The 18,616-nt window shown below is 39.4% G+C and overlaps 1 protein-coding gene across 1 annotated transcript in view; it reads left to right on the forward strand.

Annotated features, from left to right (window-relative positions):
- The window catches only part of pcdh1a (protocadherin 1a), a 94,756-nt gene that overhangs the window by 57,072 nt on the left and 19,068 nt on the right, over positions 1-18,616 (forward strand). The window contains exon 4 of the mRNA XM_067607636.1: positions 16,136-16,355. Within this exon, the coding sequence (XP_067463737.1) occupies positions 16,136-16,355 (220 nt within the window). The remainder of the gene's footprint in view (positions 1-16,135; positions 16,356-18,616) is intronic.

The raw sequence follows: 18,616 nt of genomic DNA on the forward strand, positions 1-18,616 counted from the left end.
GTCAGAACCGTGTCTGTCTAAGCTTCAGGAATCCAGGAAGCTAATGCTGTTTGATGTATTAACCATGATGGAGGGGGCAGTGTCTGTGTGTTCATGCGCAGTCCTGTAAGGATTTGGGTACATTGTGTCTGTGTGTGTGTGGGGGTGTATGCGCACGCGTGTGTGTGTGTGTTTGTCTGCCTACTGTGTATGTGGGTGTGTATATGCGTGTGTGTGTGCTCATTGACAAGTGGAAGAGGAAGGAGAATTGATGTTGTTTGATGTATTAATCATGCATATGTGGGATTGAGAGGCTCTGTGATGGGTTGCTTGGGCACTGATTCTATCTTCAATCAGAGGCTCATTTGGGTCTCTTTGTGTAAATGCTTAACATTGTTTAGCAGAAAATAAGCAGTCTGCTTATGAAACAGTTGCATTTATTTGTGTGCGTGTTTGAGACAGAGAGGAGAGTTGGGGGTACAAGAGCGTCTCTCAGAGTTTTCATCTTGTTCATACATAAAGCATATTAGAGGCATTGTTATCCATGAACCCACTTTTTGATGTGATATTTATCAAACGGCTCTTAGTGGCCGAATGCAAACAGGAAATGTGTTTTCAAACAGCAGCTCTGTGTATGAGTTAATCAATAATTCAGAGGAAAAAGGTATGACACTGATCTATATGCTATCATGATTTATCAGCTTCACGTCAACCTCCGTGATATATCATAGATTCCAGCTTAAGACAGGTGAATAACTGCATCCATTAAGACTGCCCATTTTAAAACTACACAGTTAATTAGTTGTGCTTATTTTCTGCTCATTCAACCATCCATATTCAGGTACGAGTCGGTGCTCTGAAAGTTATTAAGGTACGGCAAATTATTTGCCATTTTCCAATTCACTTCGCCCACCTTAGCTATTGAAATCCTGTCCAAGAGGCACTCCTACTGTCTAAAATTTAATCCATGTTGCCTTTGGATTACAAATGTATTTCGTTTGACACTTTAAATCACTGCAGAGCTCTAGTTCTGTTGCCAGGCAACTCTGTTAAGGTGCACACAAAGGATCATTATAGATTTCTTGGGTGCAACTGTTAACTTGTACTTCTTTAAAAAGATATTGTAGCATTCTGTATCCAGATAAGGCTTGTGTTTGTTGTATTTTCCTATGCTTCCAGTATCTCTGTCCCTCATGCATTCCATTCAATATGAATAAGTACATTTCTTATTCAACTAAATAGGCCTCCTTGCAAAATCATCCTTGCCAGTAAATTTACCAACTCTGGGCTCAAGCTTTTCTGCAGCACTAAGAAAGAATCAAGTTGAGTGCCTCTTCTTATGCATCTATCAGACATATGTTACTAATAGGAGATGACAGCATGGCCCACAGTATTTAAATGGTTCATGGTGCTTGTACTCTGATGGCTACGATATGACGTGATGAGCCATAAATATGTCAGATATGACTCAAATGAGCTCTGAAAGGATATGGCAATCGAGTATTCATACTAGATATTCTGCTTTGGGGCTCTGTCTAAAGCCCATTGTGGAACACTCTGACAAAATTTCATCAGAAGATTAATCAAATCTGTCATCAATATCATACCATATCTATATCAACTGTGTCTTGTGTATTCCCCCACAGTATTACCCAAGTTGCAGAGGGACTGTGATGAACACAAATCTGCTCATATTTTTCAAGATTTCAAAATGAGAATTCCCTACATTGTTATACTCAAGGCAGTTTGCTTGATATCTTAATATCCATCTTTTTAGTGATACACATGGTACTAATAACTGTGTAAACTTTATTGAACATCTTTGGCGATATGTGCTACAGTATTTGTAAATTGAAAATTTGTGAGCAGCCATTCATTCCCCTCTGACTTGAAATGACAGTCTGGCTTCATCGACAGGGCATCTATTTTTTTCTTCTGGATGGAAGTTGTAAGTCATCTTTTGTTTGAAGCCTGCAGGAAGATCATTGCTCAGTTGCAGACTGCTGCTGCAGAAAGTGGAGAGCAGGGAAGTGGAATGCAAAAGGAGAAGTGATTTGAGGTAGGCTCTGGGAATGAGAAATGCATTAGGATTACGTTTGCATGTCTCGCAAATGGGTGATGAAACACAGGGCAGGACTTTATACTTGTGAGTTTGTTTGTTTGCACTATGATTGAGATGCAGTAGGTGGATTACAGAGCTCTCCTCACAAAAACACGCTAACTCCTAAAGGCCTCAACACACACACAGCCACTCACTCGAACAGAGTAATCTCTTCATCTGATGATTTTTGATATGTTGTTTTTCTGTTTCACTGCGCTGGGCTCTTCTCAATCCCTGGGTTTGCAAAAAGATCAATATTGAGAACACATCCTGCTTCGACAGTGGCTGGACTCTTGCAGCCTGAGATGAAAAAGGTCACTGAATCTAATTAAGCATGATTTTTAAGTTCCTTGATAAGATGGAGGAGCATGAGGGCTCCCCATCCAGTTGCATCAAAAGGATTACTTTGAGTGGAAGAATGAGATGCAGACACACTTCCGAAATCGTCCAGCTCTCGGAATGTATTGCCAATCGGGACATCTTGGATGCAGGGTAACAAATCAAGACAAGCGAGACCATAAGAGAAGCTATTAATAGCAAGGAATACATGTGCATGCACACGCACGGTGAAGCACCGAATCACACGCACAGACAATATTAGAGCATGGCCAGAAAAAAAGAAAAAAGTTTTAAGTATGGTTGAAGGCTTTTTCATCCCTCTCCCCAATCCAATTATGTTCCAGTTCAAACAAATGGAACTGTATGCATGCTTCTCAGTCAGATGCTGCAGCAATAGAGATATTAACTCTGAAGATGGGAACTTTGAGAGGCAATAAGGTACCCAGCAGGGAGTGGATATTGAGGATTAATTTCTCTCATGTCTGATTCTTTACTTCCCCCATCAGCCCATCTTCTTTTCTGTCTATCTTTCCCTTCTGGCATTATTAACTTCTGATATGTCTTTCACATTGACAGTTTAGAAGATGCTTATTTTACAGTATCTTATAGGGAATGGAGAAACGTGAAAAAAAGCTAAACGGCAATCCTCGATCTGCAATGAGTACATACTTCAAGAAGTATCAGAACATTTAAGTAGGTACTTGAAGTAAACCTTGTTCAATTGAGCTTACCACTCCTTTCTGACGTGAATACACTGACAAAGTGTATACTGGCCCACAGACAGCTATTAAGGTGTGGTGACTGTGCAACGTCTGCTCTGGGCTTAAAAACAGTAAATATTGATTGATTTCTCTGAACTTGAAGCTACTGTTTGCAAGCTAAAATAAATAGAAAATGTAAACTGCAAATATCAGCCATATTCCATGTCAGACAACACTGTGAATTATGACCAAAAAAAGCCATCTTTAGGTAAAAATTTATATTTATGTAGCATGCATCACAACAGCTCAAATAAGTTTTTGTTTTGTTTTTTTACCTCAGTCTCCTTACTATTAGCATGGTAGGAAATTGATCCATTGACTTTACTCCTTTTCCTGTCTTTCTGTTAAAGTATTGCCTTTAAATTTTGTCTGCCTTTAATTCAGTTTTGTTTAGGACCACAGCTCTTGGAGATTGAATTGGAACCTTGCCCCTGGGACATTATTTAGATAAAAATATAGCTGCAATTGACCATCTGAGGGCTCTGAACCCATAGGCCAAACACACACAGATATCACAATTTGCAAAGCTGCCAAAGTGTCTGCTCAGCAACATTATAGAGCATGACCAGATGTGATCCGACAAACTTTGGGGCCAATTCCAGACATTTATGTAAAATTTGATTTCTCTCGCTTTTGGCATGGAAAATTAGGGACTCTACTTTAAGCTTCAATCCCAGATGCTGGCTCAAGTTAGCAGTGTTTGATCATTGGGTTTGACCAAAAGAATTTTACATGCAGTACAGGTAATAAGAGAAGAACAAATTACATATCATAGTCGTGGTAAGGGCTGGCTTTTATCAAAGCCCATGAAATCAGCTGCTCTCACTCTCCACCATTGCAACACTTGACAGTTTATCAGCGAAGGAATTTCACAGAAGAGGGAGGTGATGTTCTTGTTTTGAGTCACAATGTGGAAATATGTGCCACCTAAAGTATCCTGCTGAGGTCACTTGGTTTCAGTTTTTAAGTTGAAGTTCAGTTTCTGGAAGAATTAAAATCACTCACCATATTTTCCGTGTATGGTGATGTGAATCTAATTGGTGTTGCACACACAATTACATAATGTAATAGAGATAACTAGTTTAGTGTTTCCATTGCATAGGTTGTTTGCAGTTTCTTTTACTTATGTGGTGACCATGAAGGTCATGTACTGTAGTAGTGCAGTATACATTATATGTATACCAAAGTGAAACAAGCAACCATAACAGCAAAGCCATTTCAAAAGAAATGGAAAAGGACATGTTTGTACAAAACCCCAGTCCAGCCCTCACCCTAACATGGACAAAGATTAGGCTGTCTACAATAAATAGTTTGGGGTCCTAATCACATGTTTACTTCCTAGAGTCTTTTCTGTTTCTTACTTACCCTGCACCTTGCTGGCCTGCCTCCAAGGTACAATGTAGTCACTCCAATTCATGGCAGTTTTCTTCTAAATGCAACTATTACAAATATACTATGTCCTCCAAGGGAGTGTTTATGTCTGAGTCTGAGAGGCAACTGAAAAGGACTGACTTCACTAGAGTTCTATAGAGTTTAGACACTCACTGCCTGTAATTCACATCTCGAAGAGAAACTAATTCACTTTTAACCTGAACTTGAACCCTTTACACTGGTGAAGCAAATATATATATATATATATATATATATATAGAACAATATTGTACTGTATATTTAAGCAATATCTCTGGACTGACAGTGGTATGTTGTGATTATATCACAGCTAAGGGGTGTTGTTTGGCCCAATGTGCAGTTGAGGGCTGACAACCCGCTTCACTGTGGTATAATCACAATATACCACTGTCAGTCGTGAGATATTGCTTTTATAAGGTAGTTAACAAAATATTACAATATAGAAATTACAGACACAATCCAATAAAAACGGTTTTATTAAATAACAATTACATTACAAGAGTCATTTACAAGAAAGTAGTTCCCAACTGCCTGCGGTTGCTATGCACTGTCAGTACACTGCTAAACTAACATTCAAGCTAGTCAGCGATCAAACCAGAGCTTATTTATTCACATTAATATGAACATTCCCATTAATTGTACACTTATAGGAAAACTGTCCAACGTTAGTGGGGTCATGTTGCAAAGTGTTTGCAATAACGTTAGGCTTACTCTTTTTTTTCTCATTCCTTGGTGTGGTGAGGATGCTGCTCCACTCTCTCCGGTCCCTTAGCGTCGGTCACCTATAGTTCTGGATAGAGCTTTCACATTTGTGCCCGCACCATGGTGCAGCGGAGACAGTGGTCCCTGCTTGCTTACAGATTTTGGCAACATTTTAACAGTAGCTGCTGAGTGATAGTTAAAAATAGAACTGTAAAAGGACATTAAACATCATAGCTGTGGTATATGCTCATTATACCATGGCTATCAACCAATCAGATTGTGATATTTTAACCCTAACCTATTTTATAATGAATATTAAAAACACAAGGACAGTTGGATAAATGTAGGGCACAATGCTGTGACTCATCAATCAGATAGTTAGGATTTTTTGTAAAATGCAACAATATTTCAGTAAATGCCAGTAAGATACTTAAACTCTTGAACAATTGAAGCCTGATTGGGATGGCATAGACATTGTCAAATTTAACAGCCATTCAGTGTTTAACACCCAATGTTGATATGATAAAACCGATGCATTAATAAAAGTCATGCAAGAGTCAAAAGGTCAGACTTTTAAAAACCATTTTCAGTTGTAGCAGACTGGCCAAAAGCATAGCCATCATCAAAGCACCTCCTCTGTCATGTAAGGGTTAGAGGTTTTTTCTTTGCAGTTATTTCTTTCTCCTGCTATCTTAAATTATTTATCTGGGCATCTTCTTAACATCACTCTTGGTAAAAATCTTCTCTAAGTTCAGATCACCATCTTTTCTTCCGAACAGGCTTGGCAACCTGTCCTTTTCTCTCTTTCAGTTCTTTTTTCCTCTACACTGTGGCAGAGAATAGCTTCTGCAGTTGCTCTCCAGCTTTATTTTCCTCTGACTCCCTTTTCTTTGTTTTTCTCTACATCGTGTCCTCCATTTCTCCTGTCTTCTTACTTCTTGTTTCGCTGTTCGGAACATTGATTCTTTTCCAGAGTGTCTAGTAGCACATTGCTTGCAAACCCCCCAACTAAAAGTCTTGTTCATTCTGTGTGATTTGGCCCTTTGAGCTCATATTAGCATATTCAGTCCCCACAGTTTAAGACAATGAGAGTGTCGAGGAAAAAAAAGACATCACCGTCTAAACCCTTAACCAATCAAAATTTTAATCCTGTGCCCTTCCCAATTAAGTTTTACCACTGATCCTTTCACACACACCCACCCCCACGCCTCAACCCTACACACACCCCACCCCCAAAATCTCTCTTGACACCAAAGAATATTGCATTTGTGTTTCCCCATTTCATCATCTTATTTCATTATGTCAGAAAAATACCAATCACCGAAATTATATTGTGTACTATTAATCAGCTCAAACTCAGTATCTACGTATATTAGATTTAACATAACAGCTGCACAGGCTCAAAGAAACAACTGTTGCTGATGAATCAATTGCAATTCAACTGTGGCACACAGAAAACGATTATTTGATCATCAGATAATGAGTAAAAGCTTTGCATGTACAATGTTAAACATAACAGTCTGCCACACAGTAGCTATACTTAGAATCCCAGGTATTTTATCAGTCTCCTAAGTTGTCTTCTCTTCTCTGCTCTCAACCAAAAATGTTATCTTAATCTTGCATGTGTTAGTACTATCCACACACAGCGTACTGCCTTCATTCAGCTAATTGTGGCTTAGAAACAGCAATCAAGATTCCATTTTTTGACTGTATTCATGTGGTATTGTGGTTTTGGTCATGTTCATGTATATGTGTGCCTTCACAAGCTGATGCCATCAAAACAACACAGAACATCTTTAACTACTACAATCCTCTTCCTGTGTCAGAACAAACAATATCATGGCATCCTGCAAAATTACCAAATGGTACAGGCAGGAGGAAGACTTTTGTTCACATGAAAACCACATTTTTCAAGAAAAGTTTTTGCACAGAGAAAATTACTTTTTGGACTTTGATTTGTTTTTGACATTGTGTGCTAGGAGCATTTAACGCTTTCATCAGACATTAAATACGCCTAATTTAGTTCAAACCAGGTCAGTGAAGGTGGGAGGTTTATGTGTGTTAGCTGTGGCAGCGGGACAGGATCATTGCTGGATGATGCCCCGCAGCTGACAGCAGTGAACCGACCAGAATCCGTTTCATACACTCACTTGAAATGTGTTCTATAGTGAGAAGTGCTCTTGTAATGGAAAAAAGACATCCATAGCTCATTGTGGGACAGAGAGGCTGACGGAGAGCTTTTTGTCGAAGGGTGATGCATTTACACCAGCACTCCCACATCCTGTCGTATGGAATGGCGTGAACAGTCAGATTTGTCATTAGATGTGGCAGCTATATTCACACTTGGTGGATCCTACTGCAGTAATACTTGGTTTTACTGTGACAACATTATGGTATTTCAAGGCCAGTGCTCCCATTGAAATGAAATTCTCTGTGTAGGAGAAAAAAAAAAGAACCTCAAGAATAGGCGGTGGCACAGACAGTGAAGAATGTGAATTCAGTCTTGCCTATCAAGACCATTAAGGTCTATGTGATTGTTTTTTAATGCATTCACTCTAGCCTTTTTTTCTCTCCATTTACAGTACAGTACGTGAACAAAGGGACTTCTGGTCTTTATCCACCCCCCCCCCCCCCTCCCCTGTCTGATCACTTCATCCTCCACCCAAATCCATGCTGACTCCTCTGCACTCTCCCCCCCTCTCCCCGCCTCTCACTTATGTTCTTCCCTCCCCCTCTCTAGCGTGTCCCCTAGTTTTCTGGTAGCTGTGTCTCTTTGATAATCCAAGACTCTTTGAAGACTCCAATTCCACGCTGCTTGCCTTGGAGCTATTGCACCTACAAAAACAACTGTGTGTGTGGGTGTGTGTGTGGGTGTGTGTGTGTGTGTGTGTGTGTGTGTGTGTGTGTGTGTGTGTGTGTGCGTGTGTGTGTGTGTGTGCGTGCAGAGAAAGAGAGAGAAGAGAACAGTAGATGGGATGAGAATGGAAGACATAATGGGGGAATGGAAAATAAAACAGTTCCATATGCATTTCCTTTGCAACTGCTTCAGTCTTTATGGTTTTATGCTTGCTGCATGCACTGAGAGGTGCACTTCTTCATTGTCATATTTGTTGGTGCAGCTCATTTTTTCTGTGCCTTCAGAGGCAGCAGCTCATTGATTCCTGCATACACGCCCAAAATGCCAGAGCCAAGATGTACTCACAAACATCGCAACTAAATGGAAATTCTAGATACCACACTCGGGGAAATCTCACAGGCTATCAAAGAGTTTACATGCACATTTTGCAACTAATGCTACATTCGGAATAACAGAAGATGTATACACCACAGGTTTCATATACTTCAGTATACCAGTTTTGAACGCTAACAAAAATTAGCTGTAGCAGCTTGTCCTGTTAGATCTTAACAAAAAATGATTTTCTCTGCTGGCTGTCAGACGCTGCAGAGAGGTAATTAGAGAAAATTAGTTGGCTATACTTAAAATGCCACAGTGATCAAAATTAATCATTACTAAAACATTTTTCTTCTATCCACTTCCCCTCCACTTTGTATCACCGCCTCTTCCCCTTACCTTTCAGCAAGTCTGGCTGCTCTCTCTTTCCCCATTGTTTTAGTCTCAATCTTTAGTCCGTCTTCTTCCATCTTACTCTCCAGCCCTCCCTTTTTGTCTCCGTCATTCTGCCTCTCTTTGGCAGAGGAGCTTGCCATTGGGATTTAGAAGAAATTGAATTGAATTATGAAGGAATTTCACTGCAGTACGATTGGCATCATTTCCTCCACACAATAGAACATCATTCTCATATCTCTCAGTGTGGGGGAATGAAAATAGGCCGTGCACCATTCTTTCTCTCATCCTTTTAAATTGAATTTTTCATATCACAGGGGCACTGAGACATCAGCCGTTTCCTTTAACATGGGCAGAAAACCCATTTCATAATATCTGAGAGACACAGAACTGTGATTCAATAGGAAAAGTCTGGCTTCCAGCTCCAGTACACATACAATATACCTCAACTCAGGATTTATAAACAAGGCCACATAGGTTTCCTGCAGCTAGAAAAGTTGAGGGTATTCCAGCGGAGTATACTATAGCTGTTTGGCTTCACAACCGGTTAAAAGCACTCCATTGAAAAGTAAATGAAATCCTATGAGCATCATGCTCATAACCTCGTTCCTTTCTTTTCACCTGTATGTGTGTGTGTGTGACTGTGAAACATATAGACTACATTCTTCACTTTCTGAAGCCTCCCATTTCACCAGTTTGCTTTTATTAGAAGAAAAGATACTGTTCCGTAACTCTTTGTAGAAGCTGTATTTTCGACCAGCGAATAGCACCCAAGTTGCTATACAACATAGCAATGACTGTGTTGGTTATTATTCCCATTCATGTGTCTTCTTCAAAGTTATGAAACGCAGGTGGTGGTTGTGCTTTGCTTGTCCAACTGAAATTCTGAATATTCAGCATGTTTCACTGGCCTCAATGACTCAGCTTTAACAATACCTTTGTGTAATAAAAAATTTAAATGAAAACATTTGGCAACAAACTAACTGTGACAAATTCATTGCTACTCACTGGACATGGAAAGCAACACAAAATTTTATTTAAATTCAGTGTTTGGTGCTTTTCTCTGTTGTAAATTGTTTCAGCTTTGGGCAAAATAACATTTTAACATAGCAGCGAAATATAGAGGGAAATATAGAGCAAAATTATATTAGTGGTACAGCAAATAGCATATCATCTATCTAGCACATGATGTTATGATAACTGGATTGATTAAAAAGGATTATTTTTTATGATTAATTCATCAAAATTATGCACTATTTGACTTTGATCTAGAAATGTTTTAGTAAGCAGCCAGAGTAGCATAAATGAAGATGCAATCAGAGTGACATAAATGGGGTATCAACCACTTTAGATTAAAAATCAGAGGTTAATGCCTCAAAGATTATATGCTTCCTCAAGCTTTCAATCTCAGGTTAGATATTAAAGGATGTACCGTTATTAAAATTAATATAAAATGGGGGTACTTGTGTAGAAGAACCACCAGAGTACCATTCTAAAATAATAATAAAAATATAATCTTCTGTGTTATATTTATTAAATATACTTAATTATTATGTTAATATTCTGTGATACCAGAATATCTAGTCCCACCATATATACAATCAACCACTCAACTGCTGCTTGCTGTGAAATACAGTACACCATGGAATTATTTCTACAAGGTAGTTAAAGTACACACAATTCAATCGCCAGTTTGATCACCAAATATTCACATACAGATAAGTCAAAACACCAAACTTGGACGCATGAGAAAGAGATTCAAACACTAAATCTAACTCAACTGCAACTGTGCTGAAAGTCTTTTCAAAAAGTTGTGGATGGAAAAGCTTTCCCATCTGCATAAGTACCAGCAACCCTGTGCACTGGCAATCAGCGAAGCTTGGCTATATGACAGGGCACCTTACGGCAGAGTGGTGTCAGGTAGCTCCAGGGCATTCACACTGAGTACTCTGTTCTATGGGAAAGCACAACAGCAGTGGGATCTGCTGTCCCATCAGGGATCACTGGTGCAAATCAGCAATGGCAATAGAGATGCTCCATAGTCACCAGAACGCTCTTCTTGTTGCTTAGGCACAGCCATTTGCCCCAGGAATCCCTTTTTCCCTTCATTCAAACTGCAGGCAAATCCTTTTTTTTCTCAAATCTGATCTTTAGGACAGACTGTCCAGACTGTTATTTGCAAGCGATTAGATATAACGATAACCCATCTGCATCAGTTGCTGTGGAGACGACATAGGCACGAGTGCATTCACAAAGTGGTGGTGCATTTTTCCAATATGAACACAAAACAGCAAGCCGCAGGCTGGGTGAATAATGGAGATATATCCTCTAACTCTTCACACCATAGCAATATCTAGTCTCAGAGCAGAAGTCCTCCATCACACCAGACAACATCAGTGACAGAGGTGTTTGATATATATATTTTTTGCAGCAGTCACAGCCAGCTAACAGGGCTGACAGCTCTCTGGACATGACGTCACTGTTATGTGTCAAATTGAAAGTGATGTAAAAGACAGTTTGAAAGCTTAAGCGGATATGAAACACCTATGAATGTAGTTTGAATCTGATAATTGATAAATGAAATATTTATTGTGTACCATAAATCTGATATGTGCTGCCAGTCTCAGCATAGCCTAAAATGTTAAATTCAGACTAGCAGGCTTCTCTTACCATAAATATAGAGCTTTAAGCTTGTGGTTTAACTCACTTAGATCATCACTTATGATCTGTGTCGTTGTTTGAAACTAAGTTATGTCATATCATGTTGTGGTATCCCATTGTTTTAATATATGATGTGTAGTCACCAGCAGAGGCAACACTACAGTTGGCATGTTGGCATGTAAGAATGTAAGAAGGACAGGGAGAGGAGGGTGTAGTGCTTATGAAGTCAAATGTTTTTTTGTTTTTTTGTTGTATTACAACAATAGTTCTGTTAATTACAAATGAGTACCTTCAACCGACATAACAACCTCAAATGGTAAATGGGCAGCATTTATGTAGCGCCTTTCTATTCTTCCAGCCACTCAAAGTGCTTTACACTACATGCCAACATTCACCCAATCATACACACATTCATACACTGATGGCAGAAGCTGCCATGCAAGGTGCAAACCTGCTCATCAGAATGGTCATTCCAACATACTCACACTCACACACCAATGGAGCCATTCAGGAGCAATTTGGGGTTCAGTATCTTGCCCAAGAACACTTTGGCATGCGGACTGGAGAAGCCGGGGATCGAACCGCCGATCTTCTGATTAGTGGTCGACCTGCTCTTCCTCCTGAGACACAGCCACAAGCACATCTAAAAGCTTGTAATGTATCTTTACTTATTACTCTGCCTGAGAGTTCCTAAATAATTTTTGTTTTGTGACAAGACCCTCTAAGTTGACATTTGGTCATCCAAAAAAATTCGTCCTTAACAGCACGCCCTGGTTGGACAACAGTTTTTAAGGTATTATACTGTATGTTGCAATGTCCACAACAAGAAGGCGATGTCAGTCACAATCAAAACATTCCCAAAACTTTTTTCAAAAAAAACGAGAAAAGACATTTTTCTTTTGTCTGTGGAGAAAATAATCTCTCACCTTTATTTTGTAATCTACAATTTTAGAAATGACACAAACTTGTGTAAAGGCCATGATGTGCAAATCATTCCTATATATGTGATTCATAACAAGTAGCTTATTTGTTCATTCAAAGTTGACTAGTTCAGGTACTGACCCATGTTTTTGAAATACCAATTATGTACGTATGAGGTTGCAGATGGGAAAGGAAAGGCACAGGCTGTCATGCAGTGTAGGTGCACAGTCTGCTTTTAATTTATTTTTTTCAAGTGCATTATGTTCAAGGCAATAAAGCAACGCAATCTCAGCACTAGGGATGGGGGTGGTCTTTGTGTAGATAAGTGTGGGATCTATGGCACTGAAAAGCTTAAGGAAAATAGGTGGTAGGGGTCATTCTGATTTTTACTGTTTTTGTTTACTTAATGCAGTGGAGGACAGCTGGTTAAAGGGGAAATTAACCTAATTTACAGTATATAATAAAACTGTGATCACTTTTAATCTTACTTGACCATGAATCCATGCAAACAGTAATGAATCAAAGAAACTACATAATTAATTTACTGCCAGCATCTCTTTTGGCTTTTTGGCATATCAGTGTATCAATGGAAACATTCAGGTGCAACCATGTGTGGCTTAGGATTATTCTGAGGCAGTAGGTTGTAGATAATATTTCTGGCAGCCTGACAGAAAAAGGGGCTCCAAACGCTACGGGAGCTCCAGGTAGGCAGTGGATGATTGCTGTTTATTACTCTGTTAAAATGTGTCTTGGTCCCCTCATAAAGACAGAATCCTGCTGAATCTTTCCATCTGCTTTGGGATTGTAATTTTACGCGCATAAATGAGGCCATTTTAGCCCAATCCAAATGGGGTTATGAATTTAGATGTCATCATAAATGTCCCCTCTTTCATTCTTAGCCCCATAGCTTCTTACTCCTACCCACAATGCCCAAACAATCCCCCACTCCCGCCTCCAGTCTCCTAGAATCTAATCCTTCTGCTTGTCCCCTCCAGCCAAAGCGCCGTCCGTGTCTGCCTGACCAACTCCCCTCTCCTGCTCAGCCTCCCCTTCCATCCTTCCGTCTTACTGCATCCCTGCAGCCCCCAAGGCCTGGCAAAGGATTTGTGCTACCACTAAAAGGAGAATCTATTTCCCATCTCTGCAGCCTTAGCTAGTTATCATAACCAGGAAACATGCTGACTCTCTGGAGTGATGCCTTGAGGAGAAGTTTAAGCAAGAATCCATATTTGAACAACAACTGTAAATGCCGCCCAGCATTTAAATACTCACGGAGCCACAGAGACCCCCGATCATTTTAAGAATGCACTATTGAAATATATCATTTGTCTAGTCCAGCAACACGAGGCAATAGTACATTTATTTAAATAGCACAATAACAGTACTAGAATAACTGAGAATTTGTAATAAGTTTGGCCTGTTATCGCAAATAATTTACATGAGCGAGTAATGATAAACAGTGCGTTCTTTCTGTGATAGATAACATATTTCCAGCTCAACACACACAGCTTTTGAGTTAGAAAATGTTACTGTGCAAAGCAGCACCAATCAAAGAGCATGTTTAATGGAAAGAAAACAAATGTTTTACTCTTATCCCTCAAGTCATCCCATTTCCCTCTTTTTCTTGTTTTTGCACCAGGCATACAAATCGCTATCACAGACAAATATATAAGGAGCCATTGTTTTGTTGTGTCTCCAGAATCTTTCTCTTTTGTTTGGAAAATTTAGCAGGTAGCTTATAGGGCTAAGATAGATTTCCTGATACCTTGTTTGATATATTGATGTTATAGCAGTACTAGGTGAAAAAATATGATGCATCCCAGAACTCAATCATTATTTAGATGAAGGACTAAGAGATCCAGCTGCGCAGTGAGCAAAAATATGTCTGGTTGAGATGATGGGAGATGAGCAGGTTTCTGGAAACATTTCTAAGCCCAGTAATGGTATTAAGAACACAGTGTTGATAGCACTTACCCGAGCTCTAAAAGCATTTCTCAATATCTGGTGTGTATGTACTAAAAGGATGATGGTTCGAATGATTTCTAGCATGGATTTGTTTGGCAGAAAAGTGGTTGAATGGTAGAAAGCACAGACCCGTGGTATTGATCTGGGATGACTCGAGCAGCAGAGGCAGGCCTGTTCTGCTGTATCAGTGCTTTCCTGACTTTTACGAGAGGTGCTCATGTGTGGGGGTGGGGGAAGAGTGTGATTGCATGTGCACTATAAGGAGTCATCTTTCTGTTGTGGATCGGTGGTAAGTCGCCATTAGTAAACTGATCTTTGGAAGAGGAAATTTAATGGTCTCCTAACTGTATTTACAAGCCGTTCAATTTGATAAAGGGTGTGATCTTGAATGATTTATTATATGGCGCTCTGCTCCTCTTCAAGCTATCAAATTCAGGATTTCATCAGTATTTTCATTCATTCATTTACTCTTTTATTCTTTCATCAAAGCTTATCAGTATCTAACAGCGAAAGCAGATCTAATGATGTATTCTAATGCTGGCAAAGTAGTGACTGTCACAAACTATGTTTCCAATGCTCATTTTGTTCTTTTTGTTAGCCTTATTTAGATCTTGTTGGGATTCTTTTTCAGTTAAATTGCAGAAATATTGTCTAGCTTTCCGCTCGGTTAAACATCAAAAGCTGTGGAAAGGGAAAATATTAAAATATGGAGATAGGAAGTAGCTCGCTGGGGCTACTGATTAGTGTACCAATCATTGTCATCAGAATTCATTTGGCAGTGGCAGATTTATAAAATGAAACTTTTGCCTGAGTAATAATAATAATAGCAGCAATAATATTACTTTCCACGTTTTCAATCTCTTGAACACCCTATGTCACTTGTTTGACATGTGTTTGCACAGTCTGCACAAATGTATAGACATTATCTCCACATGAATTACTGTAACTCTATACAAAGGTTACTTCTATCCAATAACATTTTCTGTGTTTAATTGTGTAAATAACAAACAATAATGTGCATGGAATATGTACATTATTGTTTTTTTTATTTTTGTACATACTGTACACCACCTCCATCTGATAACATGAATACGCACATGTTCAATGTCTGTACCCTGGATGTACTTGCTGTTTTATTGTCATAGATAAGGTGTGTAGAGTTTTAAAATCATATACATTGTCAACATGTCAGGATTTGTGATGTTTTGTCAACACATTTCTCTAAAGTTCTTGAACATACAGTACATCTGCTCATTTATTATATACTGCATACAAATAGATTTTAATCATTCTTTACATATACAGGAAAGTTAAACACATGGCCCATATTTAGATATTTAAATTCTGTGGTATAATATGAGATATTTTAATAGTGTATGTATTTTTGTCTCAATTTATTCAATTTATGCTGCTGCTAATATGCACACTCTTATTATTGAAGTCTGTGACCTCACTCCGTTCATATATTTCTACCTTATATAATCTTCAGAATAATAATAGTGCAAAAGACTATTTAATATTTAAGAGTGTTTAATATTTAATACTATTTTCTGACTTTTGAAGAGTGAACTTTATAAGGCCGGCAAATTTTAGACAGTTGTCTTAAATGGTGGAGTTTTGAGCTGTAACTGCTACCACACAACCTACTTGGTGTCTCCATGGAACCAACAAACAAAAGGAAAAGTGAAGTTGAAAAAGAAGAAACTCATTTGCTGTCTCTCTGTTTTTTAGCATCCCCATCGGCGAGTGACCTTCTCCACCACCAACCCTGTGCAAGACCTGCAGGATACCTCTCAGCACAGCTACTATGACAGCGGCTTGGAGGAATCAGAGACACCCAGCAGCAAGTCATCCTCTGGTCCTCGCATCGGACCCCTGACCCTGCCTGAAGACCACTATGAGAGAACCACTCCAGATGGCAGCATTGGAGAGACTGAACACCCTGAAAATGGTATGACAATCCCCTCCATTCTGTTATGTATGAATATGTATTTAAATGTAAATGGATCTGTTTGGCTTTCTGTGTGTGTGTGTGTGTGTGTGTGTGTGTTTGGTGTTGTCAATGGAGACATTTGTGGAAGATTTGTTTGTGCTCTGTGGCAACTTTAGAGAGGAAATGTTGTGACACCACTGACAGTGAGTTGCTGTGTTTGTCGATGACTGTGTAAAATGTTATTGGTTTTTAAGCAGATCTGTGTGTGTGTGTGTGCGTGTTGTTTCTGGGTCGGCGTTAGCAGTGTCTCCATCCTCCTCATCAGCAGGTCCTCTGTCAGACATCCTTAATGACCCTTCCTCACAAGTGTGCTAATTAAAAAAGCCCAACTAATGGAGCATTTGCCCTCTAAATAAATCTGAACCATGACATCTGTGCAGACATCACTGTGTTTACTCTAAGCATTTCCTTGCCTCTAGTTGGAATGAAGTTAAACTACAGCTTAGGTGTGCAGGAGCCATATTTTCGAGGCACGGTAATCAATCCAGGGACTAAACACTGATGATCTCAGCATTGGTCCATATTAAAAGAAAAAAAAGTCATAGCCAGAGCTGTAACTGCCATTCTGTGAACTGAGTATCATAATAACAATTTTGCTGCCTTAAGCTGTCAAACATAATCCATTACCTGTCTTGTAACACAGTATGGTAAGTGATTTACATGGTGCATTTCCAGTTATAGTATTTTGCATTGCACCGCTCTCTGGATTAGACACTTTTACATGCTGATATTTTGCAGCTCACCTTTCCATTTTTTCATTTATGTGAACGTATAGATTCATTTTCAAAAGCATGGGCGGTTCTGCTTTTTTGCATAATGTGGATTTTAAGGAAAAGTAATAAGACTTTTAGTGACATATACAAAACAGGGTTTTTATGAGCAAGGACCTGATAGAGTTGTTGATCAACATTCACAGTTACTTTGTCACACTCTCAGTGAAAAACACACAGAAGTACCCTTTGTCAATGGGCCTGTACATCACAGATGCAGAGAGATTTCTTTCTTTTGGAAGCGGGGGGGTGGGGGTGGGGGGGTGGGGTGCTATTTCAATCTCAGGCGCACCCAGTTACAAAGTGTCACAGGCTAAAATGTGTCACCCTCATGCTGAAATAGCGCATGACAAAGTTATATCATTAGTATATTATTTTGCATTGTGATGCCTCAACTCTTCACCAGACAATTATGTTGGATGTCATTAGGTGACTTATTCATCTCTATTGTAAATGTGTATTTGTTTGTATAAGTTTGTGATATAATTAAAGGATAGGAAGGGGTGGTGGGTGTGTACAAGAGGATGACTCTTGCTAATGTTGCAGCTTCCTCTAACCCTATAGAGGTCAGAGATTATTTAATATCCCATTTAATGGATAGATTTAGTCATCACATACACAGGCTAGCTGTTTAAGGCCCATGAGCCAACAGCTGATTATTTCCATCTGCTCTCTGCACTTAAAATGTGTAATATATGCACTCTCTTTTTTTCTCTATTGTTGTGGCTGTTTATTGTGTTTTTCCCATCTGCAGAACACAGGTTTTTTCTCAGACAGGGTGCTCTTTGTTGTCAGCAGCAGGAGAGCAAGATTGCGAGTGGAGATGGAGCAGTTAAAGAATGAAAAGATGGCACAAGATGGGGGAGATGTTAGATTGTGACAGGGAGCGGGGACTAAGAGTCTCTGACAAGGAGGCAAAGCCCATAGGATGAACACATAGGAGACGGAGATGCAAAGATGAACTGCTAACCAAGGATAGACCTAATTAAAATGTGATTCCCACTTCAGGGAGATAACAGAGAGCCCACATAAAATGAAGGATTAGACAGGAAAATCAAAAGAGACAGAGGAATTCCTCCCCTGCTCCACCTGAATGGTGACGTGAAGTCTTTTTTTAAGCATTTGAGTGACAGAGTGACAGGTTGTACTGGTGCGGAGCTTTATTCATTGCAGTAGAGATGACTGACAGGCAAAAAATGGGAAGGTGAGCATGATGTGTCACTCCATTTAAGTTGGATAAAAAGCAATATATGAACCCCAGACTGTCAGCCTTTGCATCTCTGGGCCCCAGAAATATCGACATGGATGTGCATTTTGTTATACAAGTTGAACTTTGACAGTGGCGAATCTACATTTTGAGAGTGCACCAGTGGCCTACAGTGGAGAGTGATGTAGTTCATGATCCATTTTAGATCCACTTTTGGTTGTTTGTGGAGCAATGTGAACAGT

This window comes from Thunnus thynnus, chromosome 13, assembly GCF_963924715.1.
Source record: "Thunnus thynnus chromosome 13, fThuThy2.1, whole genome shotgun sequence".
NCBI lineage: Eukaryota > Metazoa > Chordata > Actinopteri > Scombriformes > Scombridae > Thunnus > Thunnus thynnus.